Below are 19,602 nucleotides of genomic sequence, written 5' to 3'. Positions count from 1 at the left end.
AGAGAAACAATTTTTAATTCTGAAGTCATAGTTAAATGGGTTTAATTTCATCTAGGCTCAGTATCACCTGAAGTAACACTTGTCTAGCCATCGTTAAAACCTATACGAAAACTTGTCCTTTAGATCACATAACCTGCTTAAGACACCTGTGAAAAGTTTGCTAGACCACAAACTTACTCCTGAGTAGATGTGAGGCCACAGTTCCTGACACACTCAGTAAAAAACTGTAACAAAAAGAGGGCTTACGCTGAAGCAGTTTAAGCGTTAAGACTAAGCCGCAGCACGTTCGTTTCAAAGAAGAAAGGCACAGCATTCGAATGCCTTCTTCAGGTCAGCACTTTGACCATGGTAGTTAGTATATTGAGAACTATTTCAAGAGTGCTAAGTAAATTTCTCACAACTCCATCATTCTTTTACACATTTATATAAATGCAAGAAAAAGGAAATATTTAATCAAAGGGCATTAATTATAGGCTAACTTATTCCGATACCCAGAGGGAATTTTTGAAATATACCTCAGAACCTGATAAATAGACTTCCCCTATTTTTTATTCCTTGTTTCTCTGTTTCCTTTTCCCTTCACTTGACACAGTCAGGACCTTATTCTGCCATAACATAGACCTGTATCATCATATTTTATCATTTGTTGGATTTCTTGGCGACAGACCTCTTTATGAACGTAAAATCTGGGATCTGCTAGGAAGGAGTTCTGGGGTCATCTGATCCAATCCTGACTCCACGGCTTCTACAAAACTGGTTGGGTGGCCTCTATTTAAAATTCTCTATATAAAAATATACCCCTGACTATGAAGTTCATTTTATCTTTACATCACTCTCATACACCGAGACAGAAAGCAGGCTTCTGTTATCTTTCATATACTGGCTCCCGTTTTTCTCTTAGAGCTAAGATTATCAAACAAAACAAAGCAAAACCAAACCAGCCAAACGCCAAGTATCCTTGTCTATTTTGAATAGGTCGCTGGATGCTAACAAAGGTGTGGCTCTGTTACCAACCTCCCTGTCCAGGCTAAATCTGTATTTCCCAGAACATTCCTGTGGGTCTCGCTTCCTTTTCTCGTAATCCCCAGTGTAAGCAAAAGCCCAGAAGTTGTTTAATCAGAGGGCAGAATGACTTCTTGTCTGATCTGGGAGTTACACTCTTATTCATGCATTGTAAGACATGAGGTTACATGGTCCTGAAAGCATTTTATCACTTTCTTAAGAAAGTGAAAACTGGAAGAGCTTGCTTTGAGAAAAGGCAAAAAGCCTAGATGAGCCCCTGAGCATATAAGGGGGGTAGAAGGCATTTTCCCAGTGCAATCCACATGTCCTAACAAACTACAAACTCTGAAATTGAAAACCAGACCTCGAGTCAAATGGCAACATACAAATTTATTATGCAAACACCTTACTAAAACTGCAAATTTTGCTACTTTACTACTTTAAAGTCAGGAAAATAAAATATGCTCATTACCTTCTTGGGTTAAATAATACATGTTCTTTGCTATTACAGCACTCTTATCTTGCGAATCCAAGAAAGAGAACGTAGAGAAATCTTCAACATCAGCAGTTACTGAAAATTTTCATATTAAATGTTAAATAACCACTTAATAAAACATGCACAACTCAGAAAGCATTTGTAGAAAGTATATGGCAGGAATATTTTACCTGATGTGGATATTAGATTAAGGTACTGCCATTGATTGTGCAAAATCAAAGGATTTATACGGGGTACAACATTATTCTTATCCATAAGGAAATCAATTGCACTTGTTCGATCATTTAATGTGCCCTAAAACAACAAAAATATTACTTAGGTAATATAGGCAATTCATATGCATATGTTTTAAAGTTATGCACACAATGTACTTGAAGGCTGCTTAATCTAAAATAAGTAATTTAGGCAATTAGGATTCGTACAACAAACTTTACAAGTTTTCCTGTAAATATTTGAATTTTCTTTCCAATTAAGCTGTCTTTGATGGAATTATGCACAGATAATTAATTAATGAGTACTCTTAAATTCATGACTAAGTGATCAAGATGGAAACTTTTGCTCTGAAAAGTTGTTTTAATGCAAAAAATCATTTATAGAATATCATTTTTCACTTCGTTTCCCGTAAATGCTTACCCACCATAAAAACCTCTGTCTGTAAATGTGCGGCCGCATCCGTCATTTTCTGGAGAACAGCCATCTCCAGTTCTTTAATACCGAGCTCTTCAAGCTGAAAGGGTTCTCCATTATAAAGAGCTTGAGGCAAAGGACCCAGGCCAGTCATCCTATAAAAGCTTGCTCCTACCTATTGGGTTCAAAAATATCAGAGTTCAACTGAGTATGTCTGTCCGGAAAAGATGTGCATACATAAATGAAGGGAGGGACCTGCTACACTTTCATAAGCCACAGGAAAGAATGTTAATTGTGTTCATTTTGTTTCTCCTTTCCAAACATTATTTAAAGCAAAGCAATTTACCTATGGGGCAAGGCTCAGGACGCTTTTCGTACAAAGGGCCAGCTAGCATGTGTTTGGGGCTTGGTGGGCCATCCAGTCTCTGTGTCCACTGCTCAGCTCTGATGGCGTGGTGCAGCAGGGGTCCACACAGATGCTTGGGCGTGGCTGTGTTCCCAGAAAACTGTGTACACAGCAGGCAGTGGGAGGGCCGGATTTGCTGACCCTTGTGCCCAGTATAACATTAAAACACATAATGTTTATGTGGATCAGAGATTCATTCACCCCTGCAATCATTTGTTCAATAAGCATTTATTGAATTCATGCCATCAGCTTGAGGCTAGGTGCTGTGAATACAGAGCTGAAAGTCTGCCTCAAGGGGTTCGCACAGACACAGACAAAACAGACATGTGTGAGGTTCTAGGGAGCCAGGAAGAAAACTCCAGGAAGGAGAGGAGGGGGTCAGAGAAGCCTCTGGGAAGGAGTGGCACACAAAGTCTTAAAGGGTGAGTAAACATTTGCCGGGAAGATAAAGCAGGAAAAGGCCATCTGAAGAGAGCCGGCCCAGCAAGGAATGGAGGGGAAGAGAACACAGCATTGGGCAGCCACAAGTACTTCTCTGTGTCTACAGCGGGGAGAGCTCTGTGGGGGAGCGGTCAGACACGGGCAGAGGCCAGGTCCCGAAGGGCTCAACATCCAGATTTTACCTTGGGAGTGACAGAGTGTCACCAAACAATTCATCTGCTATTCAAAATTAGTATTATTACAGTTCCTACCGTGGCTAGCATTCTCACACTTTCTCTGTGAAGCTAAGTGCTACTATTATATCCATTTTACAGATGATGTAACACACAGAGACAGATGAAGTCACCTCCAGGGCCACCACATGGCTGCTGCATTTGTTTTTTCAAGTTTTCACTTATTCCAGTCAGTTAATATACAGTATTAGTTTCAGGTACGGAATTTAGTGATTCATCCTGTATATACAATTCCCAGGGCCCATCCCAACAAGTGCCTTCCTTAATGCCATCACCCATTTATTGGGCACTTACTGTGGATTAGGCTTATGAATGCACATGAATAGCATGCAAATTCTGTTCTAAGGGAACTTATAGTTCAACAGAAGAAGACATGGATACATTAAAAACAAGTGTAAGGATAGCATCCAGGGGTACCAAGGAGGGCACGGTCAGTTCCATCTAGCAAGAGGGTAAAGAATGGTAAATAATAGGATCGGGCTTGCTTATTCACAACAAGACCACAGTAGCCACGGTGAGAAGGAAAGACCCAGGAGAACAGGCCCTGGGAACGTTGTACATGGACTACAACCATCGTGTGGGGAAGAAAGACAAGAGCCCAATAGAAATCAGTGGTAACGGCCAATGAGAGACTGAGGCAGTTTCTGGACCATGCAGCTGGCCGGACTGATGAAACATAACTATGGACTGTTTGGGGCTGTATGAGCTTAGGTTAGGATGGCCATCAGGCTTCTTGCGTAGGGGGCCAGGGTGAATGATGGTGCTACCCTCTAGGACAGGGCATAAAGGAGAAAAAATGTTTGGGGTAACAAGGATGATGGGCGTGGCTTAAGATTCCTTTGATTCAGGATGCTTACAGGGAATCGACCAGGTAGCTGAACACATAGGTATGTTTCTGCTGGAAATACAGGCCCTCTTCTGATTTACTCTATGATTTTTAATTAGGCCACCTGCCCATTCCAAAAGCCTCAAGTACCACAAATAAGCCAATGACACTGAATTTTATAATTTTAGAACTGTTAGACCAAGTGCCCAAATAGGGACTTAACACCCAATCTAACTGCAGCTTCAGTCCCCATCAGAAATGCCATCTTAAGCCGTCAATCTGGAATTTTTCCATTAGATCAGCACCAATGAGTCTGCCACACGGGTCCTCTCCATCCCCCAAAGAAGGTCGAGGTAGTCTACACATTATGACCCTTGCTTTTCCCCTAAGGGGACGCCACCTTGCCGGAAAAATTTCTTTGCTTTTGCTCATAACGTTCCTGCCCCACCCTCCTTCTCTAAAAAGCTTCCACATGGTATAACTCCTCAGATCATTCTTTTATTTGCTAGATGGGATGCTGTCCTATTCACAAACCTTTTAAAAAGGCCATTTAGAACCTTAAAAGTTACTCAACTGAATTTGTGTCAACAGATTTGGTGGCGGCGACAGACTCCAAAGTGAACTTCCAGGAGCTTTTGGGAACAAGAAACACAGGTGTAGGACCCGCAAACCCTTTAAGCTCCTGGTCTTTCCTGCCATTTCTAAGACCTCCTCTCGGCTCCCTCTTCTGAGGGACGATCCCACACACTGGACCCTTCAGCAACTGCTTCCAAAATGATGGAGAGTGCTTTTTCAAAGAAAGGCAGGTCATGGTCGCCTCACTGCTTAATATATTCTCAGATTTCTTACTGTTGCCAAGGTCATCTACTGTTCTGAGTTCAAATTAAATACTGTTCACAGTGCAATCCGGCCCCTGCTTCTCCAGCTCATCCTGTGAACTTCCCTTGATGACACACACACAACACAACTCCACTGCTACCCGCACGGCGGCAACACCAGTGTCTCACACCTCTTCACAACCCTGGACTTCCAAACACTGTCCTCTGGGATGTCAATCTCCCGCCACTTTGTTTTCTTTGATCCAACTCTTCCTCCTACTTCAGGACTCAGCTTCCCATCCCTGATTCTGAGACCCATTCCTTACCCGCACCCCCAGAGCCCTTCCCTTTCATTCTACGTGCTGTGTGTCTGGGGTGAAGGCTTGTGTCCACCAATCTTGGGGATTTCTTGGGGTTATTTCTCTGATGCTCTCTTTTCCTTTGTTTTCTGTTTTTCCTGAGTCTTCTGGATTGAGTCTCTACTGGGTTACCATTTATTCTTATTTTTATTTCTTTCTCTTAATTTACATCTCTGCTCTATCACATTTTTATTTTATTTTACAAAAAATTTTCGAGAGATCTTCCTTGTGATCTGTTCTTTTACCTCTTGTGCTTAGAACATTATAATACTTAATAAAATCTGTTGAAAGGACAGATGATGTTTGGATGGAGAGAGAAAATTACGGGAAAATGAGTTTAGGGAATAAAGGCCCAAACTCGTCAATTTGCTGATTTTCTAGATGCAAAGAAGACAGTGGAAAAGGGGTCTGGGGATGGATGTGGGTCTAGAATAGTTTTGGAGGGGCCGGGGGGGTGGGGAGGAGAAGACCCAACACACCTGAAGGGTTATCAAGAAACACTGGGACCAAAAATGTTGATCATGGCTATGGGACGGCGGCAGGGAAGGACAGGGAACTGGGAGCAAACGAAGCACGGACGCACACACTACAGAAACGGGACTTCCGGGGCGCCTGGGGGGCTCAGTCGGTTGAGCGTCCGACTTCAGCTCAGGTCACGATCTCACGGTTCATGGGTTTGAGCCCTGCGTCGGGCTCTGTGCTGACAGCTAGCTCAGAGCCTGGAGCCTGTCTTCAGAATCTGTGTCTCCCTCTCTCACCGACCCTCCCCTGCTCGCACGGTCTCTCAAAAGTAAATTTTAAAAAACATTAAAAATTTTTTTAAAAAGAAATGGAATTTATTTCTGAGGAGCGTACTGTGTCCTAAATCTTTACAAAAATCCCAAGAGCCCCACTGGTGCAATCGGTGGCGTGGAGTTAATACAAAAATCCTTAATATTCGTCACTCCAGGAGCCGATGACTGCAGACATGTGGTTAAAATAACACCACACTACTAATTTCACTACTTAAAAGTGGGTTTCTGGTTGAATATGGTAGATTTATCCACCCACATGCTCACCTCTTCTCCCTTCACCCACTTCGCTGAAGTGAGAATAACAGAACAGGAGAGCACAAGGATAAAGACAAACAGGAGAAAAGACTAAGAGCAGGTGGGCGAAGTAGGAAGGGGAGGAAGGGGAGCCGCACCTGTGCGGATAGAGCGGAGCGAGAATGTTTCACAGCATCGCTGGCGACGCTCCTTGTCCTGGTGGAGGGGGAGCGCAGAGAAGGCGGGACTGAGAGTATGCGTAAGAGCAGCTGCTCTGGCCTCATTCTGTGCAGAAACCGAGTCACAAAGACCGGCGGCCTGGGTGATGGCAGGCGGGGTGGGAAGCTGAGCGAGGGGACGGGGACCAGGCGGGAGATTACAGGCAAGTGCCCGGCTGTCACACCCAGCCCTGGCCCACAATAGTGCGGGTTCCCATGCGTCACCTGTGCCCTCGCCTCCCGCAGATGCACCCCCTTCTTGAAGAATTCTTACTTGAAGAATAGAATACTGCTTTAATTGAAAAAGTCAGCTCGGCTCCCTGAGTGAGGCTCACCAACTCACAAGACCCATGTATTTGTGATCCGCTTTTGAGGGTTTCATGCTTCCTTGTGAAAGACAACCAGGCAGCCTAGGACATCTCACAAACGCTTCAAATGCAAGACAGAAATCGAAATGAATGGGAAAAGGGAAGCTGTAGAAGGCAGAGGTAAGGTGGGGAGCACAACGCATCACAAAATTAACACTTGCAGATAAAAAAAGTATACTGTGTCCATGAAAGAAAAACTAGGATGCTATAAAACAGGAATAAGATACAAGAAAATATTTTTAAAAACTGAAGGAAAAAGACAAAGGAAATAAGAAAGAAGGAAAAGCAAATAGAGACTCAACTCAGAAAATTCAGAAAGGACTAAGACAATAAACAAAAGTATTAGAGAAAGAACAAAGAAATTCCCAGAATTGATGGACACGAATCTCTGTTAGAAGGAGCTCACCAAATACTCCCTACACTGAATGAAAGAGAATCAATACCAAGACATATGATCATGAAATTTCCAAACACCAGAGATAAAAATATTCTAAAAGCTTTAAAACTGGATAAGAAAAAAGCAGAAAGACAAAAGAATTAAAATCAGAATGCTACCACTGGTCTCCACAGCCACTTAGAAGATGAGAGACAGTACAGAAACATGGATGCCCACTCCAACTACCAATAACACACAGATATGGTACAAGATTTTTAAACATAAAAGAGTTAATGTAATTTTTCTCTCAAGCACATTTGCTTGGGAGAGAAGTAAAATCAGAAATAAATGAAAAGTCGGAAATGCACAGTGCTCACAAAACCAGAGATAAATCAGAGATCCTGTCAGCGGGGGTGGTAAAGGCAGACCCAGAAAGGAGAGTGGGGCTTCCCCCAGAGGAAGTGGGGGCACGGCTACAGGAGGCATCCTAGGGGCTGGGGTGCACAAGGGAACATGGTTTGTTACCTGCTATGTTTATTTGTAAGAAAAATTTTCTGGATTGGTCATGTGACCAATCTAGTCACTGACTATTCAGATATATTTGCAATAAGAACACTCCATAAATGGGTAAAAACATGGAGCAATTCTTAAAGTTAAAAAAAAGTTGCCAAAAAATGGAAAGACAATCATAGTATTTGATTTACTAAGCAGGGAATACTTAAAAAGTCACACACACTAAATATTCATTAACCAAAATGTGTGAAAACAGATCTGATAAACAGCTGATTTCCACTATACAGGCTTTATCACCTAACGTACTGAAGTACTTCTGTACCAGTTGGCGAACAGCTGCTGCCCTGGGACAGTGATGCCCCATGAGAACCATCCTGACCCCTCTGACAGCCCCCCAGTGTCAGCACGACTCAGCCGCTACCGGGTAACCATCAGCATGCGGGCCCCAAGACTCTTCTCCAGCTCTAGGATCTGTTTCTGGCTGACTCTCTGATTGGTTGCTCCTGAAGCCACAGCAGTTTAAAAATTTTTTTAAAAATACTTTAAGTAATGCCCCTGGACTTGGAGAGACCCAGTGAAGCTCAGGGGGGTAGGAGAGCATTACTATAACAGAAACTCAGCAAATGTATCTAAAACTTGAAAACGTGAAGAATACAAATGAAGAACATTCCTTTTCTTGGAGCAGGTATAGTCCCGTTGGAACTGGAATTTACATCCTCATATGGTATGTACAAAAAAGGCAATTAACGGGAACCAGTAATATTGGGTTGTGAACAGTAATATTTAAGGACAACATGCTGTTCTTCAGATGGTGTTTTTATGGCAACTGATGATCCACAGTCTGTTTTGGCTGTGTCATAGCTCAGCTTAAATTCATTTGTATCACAGCAGAGACTACTGTTATATTTACCTAGAACAGACATGAAAAGATGAATCCATTTCCTGTACATAAAAATTAGATTGTGAACAATATTTTAAGCTTTTTAAGTAAATATATTGAAATTAAATAGCTTGAATATTTCTACCTAGCTGTTCTTAGGAATGTATTTTATTTAAATGAATTTAATAGCCTAAGGTACATAAGTTTTATAAAAGGCTTTATTAAGTTTTTACAGTTTTAGTTATTTACTTAGAGACTGAGAGCAGGGTAGGGGCAGTGAGAGGAGGGGGGAGAGAGAATCCCAAGCAGGCTCCACACTGTCAGCCAGGAGCCTGATGCAGGGCTCAAACTCACGAACTGTGAGATCAGGACCTGAGCTGAAATCAAGTAGGTGCTTAGCCAACTGAGCCACTAGGCACTCCATGAAAATTTTAAATACTATGATTAACTTGAACCAGATAAGGCTTTTTTTTTGTTTTTAAGAAACAAAGCATACACAACTTAGTAAAAAAAAAATCAATAAGCAGTTACAGATTTATATTAAAAAGGGGGGGGCAAATCAATTAGAAAAAAATTTTTTACTCTTGAATGAGAAGTGATTCTTAGTATCACCATTATGCATCTATCAGGCATGCTTAAGAGATATGATTTTTGCACAAGTGTTAGTCCCTGAGGAAGGTAAGGTCTGACTAGAAATTGTGCTCTACCACCTAGATGCAAGCAGACAAGAGCCCACTTCTTAAAAAAAAAAAAAGAGAGAGAGAGAGAGAGAGAGAGAGAGAGAGAGAGAGAAGAAAAACACAGCATGTGAAGTCTAAGAACAGAATTACTTCCAGGACTCCTATAACTACCACTTACGATCAGCTGATATTAAAACCCAAAGGGGGCAAACTTTTGCTTTCCACCTGTGCAAACAGGATCCTTACTACACAAAAAATTCACTGTCTTTCTATTCTGTGAGTTTACATAATCACTATAGGAAATCTGCATTCGTCTTCCCTGTAACAAATTACCTGAAGAATATTTACAGAAAGAAATAATTTTCTTTCTAGAGTTCCTTAGTCTTGTGAATAGTTTTATTAAGAGAGACGGCTCTATGCAACCTGGCCCTACAAGGAAGTTCATCTTGGTTGCTTTTTAATTTTGTTTTTAATTTTAAGAAGATACAGTAATGAAAAAAATCAATGAAACTCTTTCTCGCTTTTGAAATGATTTGGAAAACCATTTGCGCAGAACTAAAAAAACTCCCTAATTCCTACCATGCTGGCCTTTCAATGGCATTGAGACCACCGGACTCCCGACCCCACTTCCATTTCGGTGCAGCCCGCCAGCCCCGGAAGCCTCCTCACAGGCCACTGCTGGGGCCCTCGCAGTAAGGCCACACCGTATCCAGCGGTAACATCTCACCCTGAGGGCGCCTCCCCCAGCCACCTTCCCGCATCCGCATGCTTCGGTGTCTTAGCGTTCACAAAGTCACTCCTGTAAACGTACGGCAGGCATTTCCAGCAGAAATTCACACCACAGCAACTCTTACGCATGGCCTCACTGTGCCCCTTCCCCGTCCCCAGAGGACCGATCTCGTGAAGTTCCGGCCCGGGAGGCAGCCCTCACTCTCAGAAGGCCTTGCCTCCTCAGTATCTCACGCAGTGGAAGGTCACCGACGACATGCTATTTTCCAGATACTGGGCGGTGGGCCTGCAAAACCCAGCACCAGCCGTGACCCCTGCTCTTACGGAGGAGGTGGTCCAGTGAGAGCAGGTAATGAACAGCCAAGTTCATTTGCAGGAGAACACCGTACTATTTCAGCACGTGAAGTTAGGATGAGCAACTTAATCTCATGTGGAGGGTTAGGAAGGGATTCCCAGAAGTTCTCCCCAAAGTGTTAGTTTTTTCCCCAAAGGAACATTGAAGCCAAGAGCTACAGAGAAGCAGGCCCAGGCTGGATGAGAACGGAGGCATTGTGCGCACCAGTGCCGGTGAGAAGGAGCCCAGGCGGCAACCGGAACTAAGCTGCCCGCCTGGCGGGAACAGGAGAGCAAGCAGAGTCATGGAAGGTGAGACTAAAGAGGAAACAGGGGCCGAATCGGGCGGGACAGGACAACAGCAGTGATCCTGAACTTCGCCATCACCATGGAGAAATATCGCATACAAAGGAGCCAGGATCAGCTCTGCGGTCTAAAAACTCTTATAAAACACAAGAACCATCTAGACCTGAAGCCTATAGGAGCATTTGAAATTCAGCCCCAGCGATGCACCATCCTCCCAGGTTTGCTTCTTGTCCCAGCCTTGACCTACAAGGCCAGCTTTCCATTTCTTCAAGTATAAGTTACATTCCTTAAAATTCTACACTCAGGTTTCCTATCCCGTAAATCCGGAGAATTTTCTTCTCTCGTACTTTCTGAAACGTCAACAGCGGCAATTTAAGTACTGGTGTACAACTTGCAACAGAGGTCTGAGGGCCTAAAACCCAAATAATCATGAGTTAATTTTATTTAGATCATTTATTCATGAGATTACAGGAAAAGTTTCTTGGATCTTCTTTTCAAAAACTTACATTCCAACTTACCTTTCTGTCACTATCATATTTGGAATGAATTCCCAAAATATCCCAAATATTAGCATCTGAAAAATCATTTAGGAGAACACTCTTCACATTGTCCACAGTGAGTATTTTGTTATCCTTCACTTTTTGATACATCTGTAGAAATAAAGATTTTACAACTAATTTTCATCTTAAGGCAATTAGTTTTCTTTCTTTCCTCGAGCATGCTGACAGATTTATAAAAAAACAAGCTTTATACTTTGTAAGTTCTAAGTATACCATATATATAGGTATATATACACATCTCCACAAACAAATCATTTGAATCACACAATATTTCATCACCCAATAGAAATTGGTTTAAGAGTATTCACAGATTTCAAAAATACCATACCAAATTTGTTATATCCTATTTTGATCAAACTAGACACTGTGATTCTTAGTAAGATAATGGTTTCCTTCATTTAAAAAGGTATGTGCAAGGTATTTTAAATGCCTTGATTCAGAAAGGCTTTATTTCATTCCTGACTGCTCTCTGGTGAAGACCCTGACCAAGCTCCCTCTGTCCCCCCGTTCTTCACCCCCACACTGCCCGTCCCTGCTCCATCTCAAATGCTGTAAGTGCGGCGGCACGAGGTAGGCCGTGACTCCTTTCTCTTCTTGTTTCCATTCCCCCTCCTTGCAGACCACCTACTAGGCTGCGGGCACTCCGCGAGGCATGCTCTGCATCGAGAGAGAAGGCGTCTCTCAGCGGAAGCCTCAGCTGAGACATACACATGAGCACCGGGCTAGCATCAGGGCAGAAGAAACTAGTAAAGCACAAACACCACTAAGTAGCACTGTGACATACAGGTATCCCTCGCTTCTCAAGCCTGATACACATGCTATGCCTCTTTTCTTTGATGTGAGTGACATCTGTTTGTGCTAACCAAAAGAGATTAAAAGAGGATTTTCGCTTTTATGAAAGATGGTAAAAAGTGAAAACAGCGTTCAGCATTTATTTTGCAGCGAGTGATGAGAGAGGCCCATCAAGCTCCCTCCCCGGGAACTACACGCAGGAGCATCCCAGCATCCGGCCGCCAGGGTCTCAGCTGGGTCTACGAACATCTGTGCTTCATTTATTTTGCTCATATCCTTAGCATGGTGCGTCCTCAGGTATCAGAAAAGCCTTGAAAGAGGTTAGTTTTTGGTCCTGGAAAATACTGAAAACATTTTTCCATATAAACTGATGGTAACTGCTTCACTTCACACCAGCTGGGTTTACAAAAGGTTTCACAGGAAATCTCCACTTCCGAAGTGGGGGACACCTGTATCAGTTAAGAACATGATTTTCAGTTTTAATTCACTTCTATCATTATTGCCAGAGACCATAAGGAATCAGCAATCTACTTCATTTTTCCTTTTCTCAGAGTAAAGCTGGCAACCTATTCCTTTACAAAGAGACACGGTCTGTAATTAGATCACAGTTTAGTTTTGAGCTTCTCAATTTATGGGCAGGTTTTTTCTCATATCAAGCAGCACATGCCATGATCTTCGCAACTGAAAAAAAAAATTAGTCCCTTCCCCTGGACCTCTTCCTTTGTAACCCTGCGGGCCGGCTGTTCCCGAGTCACGTCGTTTCTGGATCCAGCAGTGATCAGGGCTACCTCAAGAAACAACCCAAAGCACACATAGTGTAAAGTCCCAAATATCGCTGAGTAGGGAAACAAATTAATCAGAGGCATAACAAGAGAAACCCAGAGACACCATTAAAAGAACATCTTCTGAAATGACAGACCCTAGACACTCAAAGAGCTCCTTCAATAAATACTAACAGGTGCACAGTGCAGATGGAGCTTTTAAAACTGACAAGAGACAGAAAGCTAGCCAAAATGACAAAACCAAAGAACTCTCCTCTAAAGAAACTCCAGGAAGAAATCACAGCTACAGAACTGCTCAAAACAGATATAAACAACTTAACTGAACAAGAAATTAGAACAATTGTCATAAAATTAATTGCTGGGCTTGAAAAAACCATCAGAGAAGCTATTGATACACAGACTAGGGATTTTGAAAATAGCTGTGACGAGTTAAAAAAGGCTATAAATGAGGTGAATAATAAAATGGAGGCTGCCACTACACAGACTGAAGAAGCAGAGAGGAGAATACGTGAATTAGAAGACACAGTTACAGCAAAAGAGGAAGCCGAGAAAAAGAGAGAGAAATTGATACAGGAGCACGAAAGGAGAATCAGAGACGTGAGTGATACAATCAAATGGAACAATGTCTGTCTCATAGGAGTTCCTGAAGAGGAAGAAAAAGAGGTCCTGAAGGGGTGCTGGACCAAACTATACATGAAAATTTCCCCAATCTGGGGAAAGAGAAAGACACTGAAATTCAAGAGACATACCAAACTCCTCTAAGACGTAACGTAAACTGACCTTCAGCATGACATATCATAGTGAAACTGGAAAAATATAAAGACAGAGAGACTTCTGAAAGCAGCTAGGGATAAAAGAGCCTTAACATACAAAGGGAAACCTATCAGTGTGGTTACAGACCTATCTACTGAAACTTAGCAGGTCAGAAAGGAATGGCAGGAAATCTTCAATGTGATGAACAGGAAAAATATGCAACCAAGAATTCTTTATCCAGCGAGCCTGTCATTCAAAATAGAAGGAGAGAGAAAGGTTTTCCCAAATAAACAAAAGTTGTGAGAATTCATTACCACCAAACCAGCCCTACAAGAAATCCTAAGAGGGATTCTATGAGAGAAAGGTAGCAAGGAATATAAGACACCAGAGACATGAATACAAACATGAACCCTACAGAGAACACAATGAATCTAAACCCACATTTTTCAATAATAACACTGAATGTAAATGGACTGAATGCTCCAGTCAAACGACACAGGGTAGCAGAATGGATCAAAAACCAAAATCCATCTTTTTGCTGTCTGCAAGAGACTCATCTTAGACCTGAAGACACCTTCAGATTGAAAGTAAAGGGATGGAGAAATATCTACCATGTGACTGGATGCCAAAGAAAGCCGGAGTAGCCATACTTATATCAGACAAAACTAGACTTTAAAATAATGGCAGAAACAAAAGATGAAGAAGGACATTATATAATAATTACCGGGTCTCTGCATCAAGAAGAATTAACAATTAAAAACATCTATGCACTGAATTTGGGAGCTCCCAAATACATAAAAACTAAACACAAACAGAAACAATCTTATTGATAAGAATGTGCTAATTGCAGGGGACTTTCATACCCCACTTACAACAAGGGATAAGTCAACCAGACAAAAAAATTCACTAAAGAAACAATGGACCTGAAGGGCACACTGGAGCAGATGGAATTAATAGATGGATTTAGAACTCTGCATCCTGAAGCTAGGGAATTCACTTTCTTCTCAAGTGCACATGGCACATTCTCGAAGATTGATCACATAACAGCCCTCCATAAAAACAAAAGAAGTGAGATCATACCATGCACACTTTCAGATCACAATACTATGAAACTTGAAATCAACCACAGGAAGAAGTCTGGAAAACTTCCAAAAATGTGGAGGTTAAAAACTACCCTACTAAAGAATAATTGGGTGAACCAGGCAGTTAGAGAGGAAATTAAAAAATATATGGAAACAAATGAAAATGAAAATACAACAATCCAAACTCTCTGGGACGCAGCAAAGGCAGTCCTAAGAGGAAAGTTCATTGCAATCCAGGCCTATTTCAACAAACTAGAAAAAGCGCAAACTCAGAACCTAACAGAGCACCTAAGGAGACTAGAAAGGCAGCAGCAAGAGCACCCCAAACCCAGCAAAAGAAGAGAAATAATAAAGATCAGGGCAGAATTAAACAAGCTAGAATCCACAAAAACAATTGAACAGATCAATGAATCCAAGAGTTGGTTTTTTGAAAAAATAAACAAAATTGATAAACCTCTAGCTAGGCTCCTCAGAAAGAAAAGAGAGAACACTCATATAGACAAAATCATGAAGGAAAATGGATCTATTACAACAGATTCCTTGGAAATACAAGCAATCATCAGAGATTACTATGAAAAATTATATGCCAACAAACTGGACAATTTAGAAGAAATGGACAAATTCCTAAATGCATGTGCACTGCCAAAATTCAAACGGGAAGAGATGGAAAATCAGAACAGACCCATAACCAGTGAAGAAATCGAATCCGTTATCAAAAATCTCCCAATGAATAAAATCCCAGGGCCGGATTCCCAGGGGAATTCTACCAGACATTTAAGCAGAGTTAACACCCATCCTTCTCAAGTTAATCCAAAAAATAGAAATGGAAGGAAGACTTCCGGACTCATTCTATGAAGCAAATATCACTTTGATTCGTAAGCCAGGCAGAGACCCAACAAAAAAAGAGAACTACAGGCCAATATCCTTAATGAATATGGATGCAAAAATACTCAACAAGATAACCAGCAAATCGAATTCAACAGCATATAAAAAGAATTATCCATTATGATCAAGTGGGATTCATTCCTGGGTTCCAGGGCTGGTTCAATATTTGCAAATCCATCAATGTGATACATCACGTTAACAAAAGAAAAGATAAAAACCATATGATCCTGTCCACAGATGCAGAAAAAGCATTTGACAAAATATAGCATCCCTTCTTAATAAAAGCCCTCGAGAAAGTTGGGATAGAAGGAACTTACTTAAACATCATAAAAGCCATTTACGAAAAGCCCACAGCCAATGTTATACTCAATGGGGAAAAACTGAGAGCTTTCCCCCTGAAATCAGGGACATGACAGGGCTGTCCACTCTCACCACTGCTGTTTAACATAGTGTTGGAAGTCCTAGCATCAGCAATCAGACAACAAAAGAAAATAAAAGGCATCAGAATCGGCAAAGAATAAGTCAAACTTTCACTTTTCGCAGATGACATGATACTCTACATGGAAAACCCGACTGACTCCACCAGAAGCCTTCTAGAGCTGATCAATGAATTCAGTAAAGTTGCAGGGTACAAAGTCAATGTACAGAAATCAGTCGCATTCTTATACACCAAAAATGAAGCAACAGAAAGAGACATCAAGAAATGGATCCCATTCACAATTGCACGAAAAATCATAAAATACCTAGGAATAAACCTAACCAAAGATGTAAAAGACCTATATGCTGAAAAGTATAGAAGACTTATGAAGGAAATTGAAGAAGACACAAAGAAATGGAAAAACATTCCGTGCTCATGGATCAGAAGAATAAACATTGTTAAAATGTCATTATTACCCGAAGCAATTTACACATTCAATGCAATCCCAATCAAAGTTGCACCAGCATTCTTCTCTAAGTTAGAACAAACTATCTTAAAATTTGTATGGAACCACAAAAAACCCTGAATAGCCAAAATAATATTGAAGAAGAAAACCAAAACGGGAGGCATCACAATCCCAGACTTAGCCTCTACTACAAAGCTGTCATCATCAAGACAGTATGGTATTGGCACAAAAACAGACACATGGATGAATGGAATAGAATTAGAGAGGCTGGAACTGGACCCACAAGTGTATGGCCAATTAATTTTTGACAAGGCAGGAAAGAGTATCCAATGGAAAAAAGACAGCCTCTTTAACAGATGGTGTTGGGAGAGCCTGACAGCAATTTGTAGAAGAATGAAATTAGACCACTTTCTTACATCATTCACAAAAATAAACTCAAAATGGATGAAGGACCTGAATGTGAGACAGGAAACCATTAAGACCCTAGAGGAGAAAGCAGGAAATAGCCTCCTTGCTCTCAATCACAGCAATTTCTTCCTTGACACATCCCCAAAGGCAAGGGAATCAAGAACAAAAATGAATTATTGGGACCTCATCAAGATAAAAATCTTCTGCAATGCAAAGGAAATGATCAAAAAAAACTAATAGGCAACCGACAGAAGGGGAAAAGATAGTTGCAAATGACATATCAGATAAAAGGCTAGTATCCAAAATCTACAAGGAACTCACCAAACTCCATACCCGAAAAACGAATAATCCAGTGAAGAAATGGGCAGAAGACCTGAAGAGACACTTCTCCAAAGAGGACATCCAGATGGCCAACAGGCACATGAAACGATGCTCATGAAAGCAATGAAACAATATTAAAGAGACTTTATAGTTCAGGTATTTTACTAAAAGCCTAGATTTTGCTCAAATTATTCTGAATTAGTGAAGCTAAGTCATCTAAAGGTTACAATATATTCCCAACAGAATGGTATTAGCTCAATCATGTTTTACTTTTCTATGGGCAACAGAAATTTTAGGGTGAAGAGCACACATTGTTTATTTGAAAATTTAATTTTGCGACAGAGAGACAGAGCATGAGCTGGGAAGGGACAGAGAGGGTGACACAGAATCTGAAGCAGGCTCCAGGCTCTGTCAGCCCAGAGCTCGACGCAGGGCTCAAACTCACAAACTGTGAGATCATGACCCGAGCTGAAGTCGACGCTTAACCGACTGAGCCACTAGGCACCCCAAGAACATACACAGTTTGAATAACCACCACCTTCCTCACACTTCAGACCCTGGTGGATTCTAGTATGCTCAAAGTATTCCTTTCTCACTCGTTTCCCCCTCTCTTTCCTAGTAAGCACAACTTGTAGGCTATGGCACATATTTAATATTTTTATGCTGCTTTGTATTGAATCCTATGGTTTCAAGTGTAATTTGGTTTTCTAAGATACTATAGTTATTATGCTGAACATCACAGTAGATAATTCAAAAGGCACGTGTGAGAAATATGCCATCACATGCAAATTAATGTCTGATATAAGAGTCAAAGGAAAGAATTAAGATAACTTAGGTAGTAACTTAGGTAAAGAGAATTTCAAAAGGTCTTCAAGTTTCTTAGTTTTGAATGTCATACTGATCCATTTACAGTAAAGTGGCCAGACTTCAATAAAAGATATGTCAATTTGATGAAACCCTTATAACTCTTATACCAATCAGTTAGTAAAATAGACCGAGATACACGGCACTATTTTACAGAACAAAGTGTATCCCCAAGTCACTGAGGTGCAGGTGATTTCTCTGTCCCAGGACAGTGGATGCATGCGGTATTTAGCGGCTTTCCCAGGGCTACAGAAGCGGGGTAGGGAGTTCCCAGGGCTTTGGTAATTTTGTTCTCACTTGGAAGAACCAGTTCTTGTTGTCATAATAATGGCTGAGAGCAAAACACCAGTGAATTAATGAAACTAGTTTTTAATCTATGGTCTGACTTCCTTAATAATAACAAATAATTCTTTAATATATCTTTTCCATGATGGGCCATCGTAGTTTCAAAACCTCAGTTACAAAATGATCTTCCCGCCTCTTGTTTGTTAATCAGGTTCTTACCAACTTCTAACTTTTGTTACACAATCTCTTTGCCAAACTCCGTAACCATCCTACCATTTCCCCCTCAAACTGCAGTCATGAAGTGATCTCCTTTTCCTTTGGAATTCTCTAGGAAGGGTCTACATACTTTGCCATTTAGAATATTTAACTTTGCAGTAATCTCTTTTATTCCTAATCTTTTTCAAGATCTCATTCAAGAATTTGACCTTGACTAATCATTTTCTATGAGTATGTTTCCCTCTAAACTTATATATACAATCTAACTTCCATTAGTGGCTGGATAAACCCAAGTAAATTCATCTACTGTGGCAGAGTCTCAGCTGCCAAATTTATAGGGCATTACGTACTTCAGGTGGGGGTTGCAAGAATCAAATTCATCTTCTGTATTCATCCTCACAATTGTTTTTTTATAAACGTGGAAAGATAAAAATAATAAATGATAATATTTACAGGAACAATGCAGGAAAACCTATTATACATTCTAAAGAAATTGCACCTCGTGCACACACTCACATGGACCACGGAAATAAATGCTTCTGACACGTCCTGTTCTTCTGCAATATAGTTGAAAGCTCGCCAAAGCGCGACACCGACATCGTCTGCTCCATCAACTTCATCGTCTGTGTTGACAACGAACACAAAGCCAATTCTGGGAAAAGAAGGTGAATAAGCAATGTCACAACTGCCCCTTGAATCATACCCAAACATGATTTTTAAACATTACTAGACTATAACATCTAGATGGACGGACTGTGTTAATTGAGAAGGGAAGGGAAGTACTTAATTTGAAAAGGTTTGATTTGTAATGTCTATTCACTGACTGACGTCTGCCAATCTATTGGATACCTCCAAACTATCAAACTCTCTATGGAGGTAACATTATTAAATGACCCTATTTTTTCCAGAAAAATAAGGGAAAGTATACTTTTTTTTCCTCCATAATATTTTATTGTCAAATTGTTTTCCATACAACACCCAGTGCTCTTCCCCCTAAGTGCCCTCCACCATCACCACCACCTCTTTTCCCCCCTCCCCCTTCCCCCTCAACCCTCAGTTCATTCTCAGCATTCAATAGTCTCTCAAGTTTTGCATCCCTCTCTCTCCCCAACTCTCTCTCCCTCCTCCATT

The 19,602-nt window shown here is 41.2% G+C and overlaps 1 protein-coding gene across 1 annotated transcript in view; it reads right to left on the bottom strand.

The window, feature by feature from the left end:
- The window catches only part of UGGT2 (UDP-glucose glycoprotein glucosyltransferase 2), a 187,893-nt gene that overhangs the window by 75,702 nt on the left and 92,589 nt on the right, over nucleotides 1-19,602 (bottom strand). The window contains exons 15-19 of the mRNA XM_029936528.1: nucleotides 18,988-19,123; nucleotides 11,158-11,289; nucleotides 2,136-2,300; nucleotides 1,669-1,792; nucleotides 1,475-1,573 (exon numbers count right to left, since the gene is read on the bottom strand). Coding sequence (XP_029792388.1) covers nucleotides 1,475-1,573; nucleotides 1,669-1,792; nucleotides 2,136-2,300; nucleotides 11,158-11,289; nucleotides 18,988-19,123 — 656 coding nt within the window. The remainder of the gene's footprint in view (nucleotides 1-1,474; nucleotides 1,574-1,668; nucleotides 1,793-2,135; nucleotides 2,301-11,157; nucleotides 11,290-18,987; nucleotides 19,124-19,602) is intronic.

This window comes from Suricata suricatta, chromosome 4 (assembly GCF_006229205.1).
Source record: "Suricata suricatta isolate VVHF042 chromosome 4, meerkat_22Aug2017_6uvM2_HiC, whole genome shotgun sequence".
In the NCBI taxonomy this organism is placed as follows: domain Eukaryota; kingdom Metazoa; phylum Chordata; class Mammalia; order Carnivora; family Herpestidae; genus Suricata; species Suricata suricatta.
This window is presented reverse-complemented; position numbering and strand designations above follow the sequence as displayed.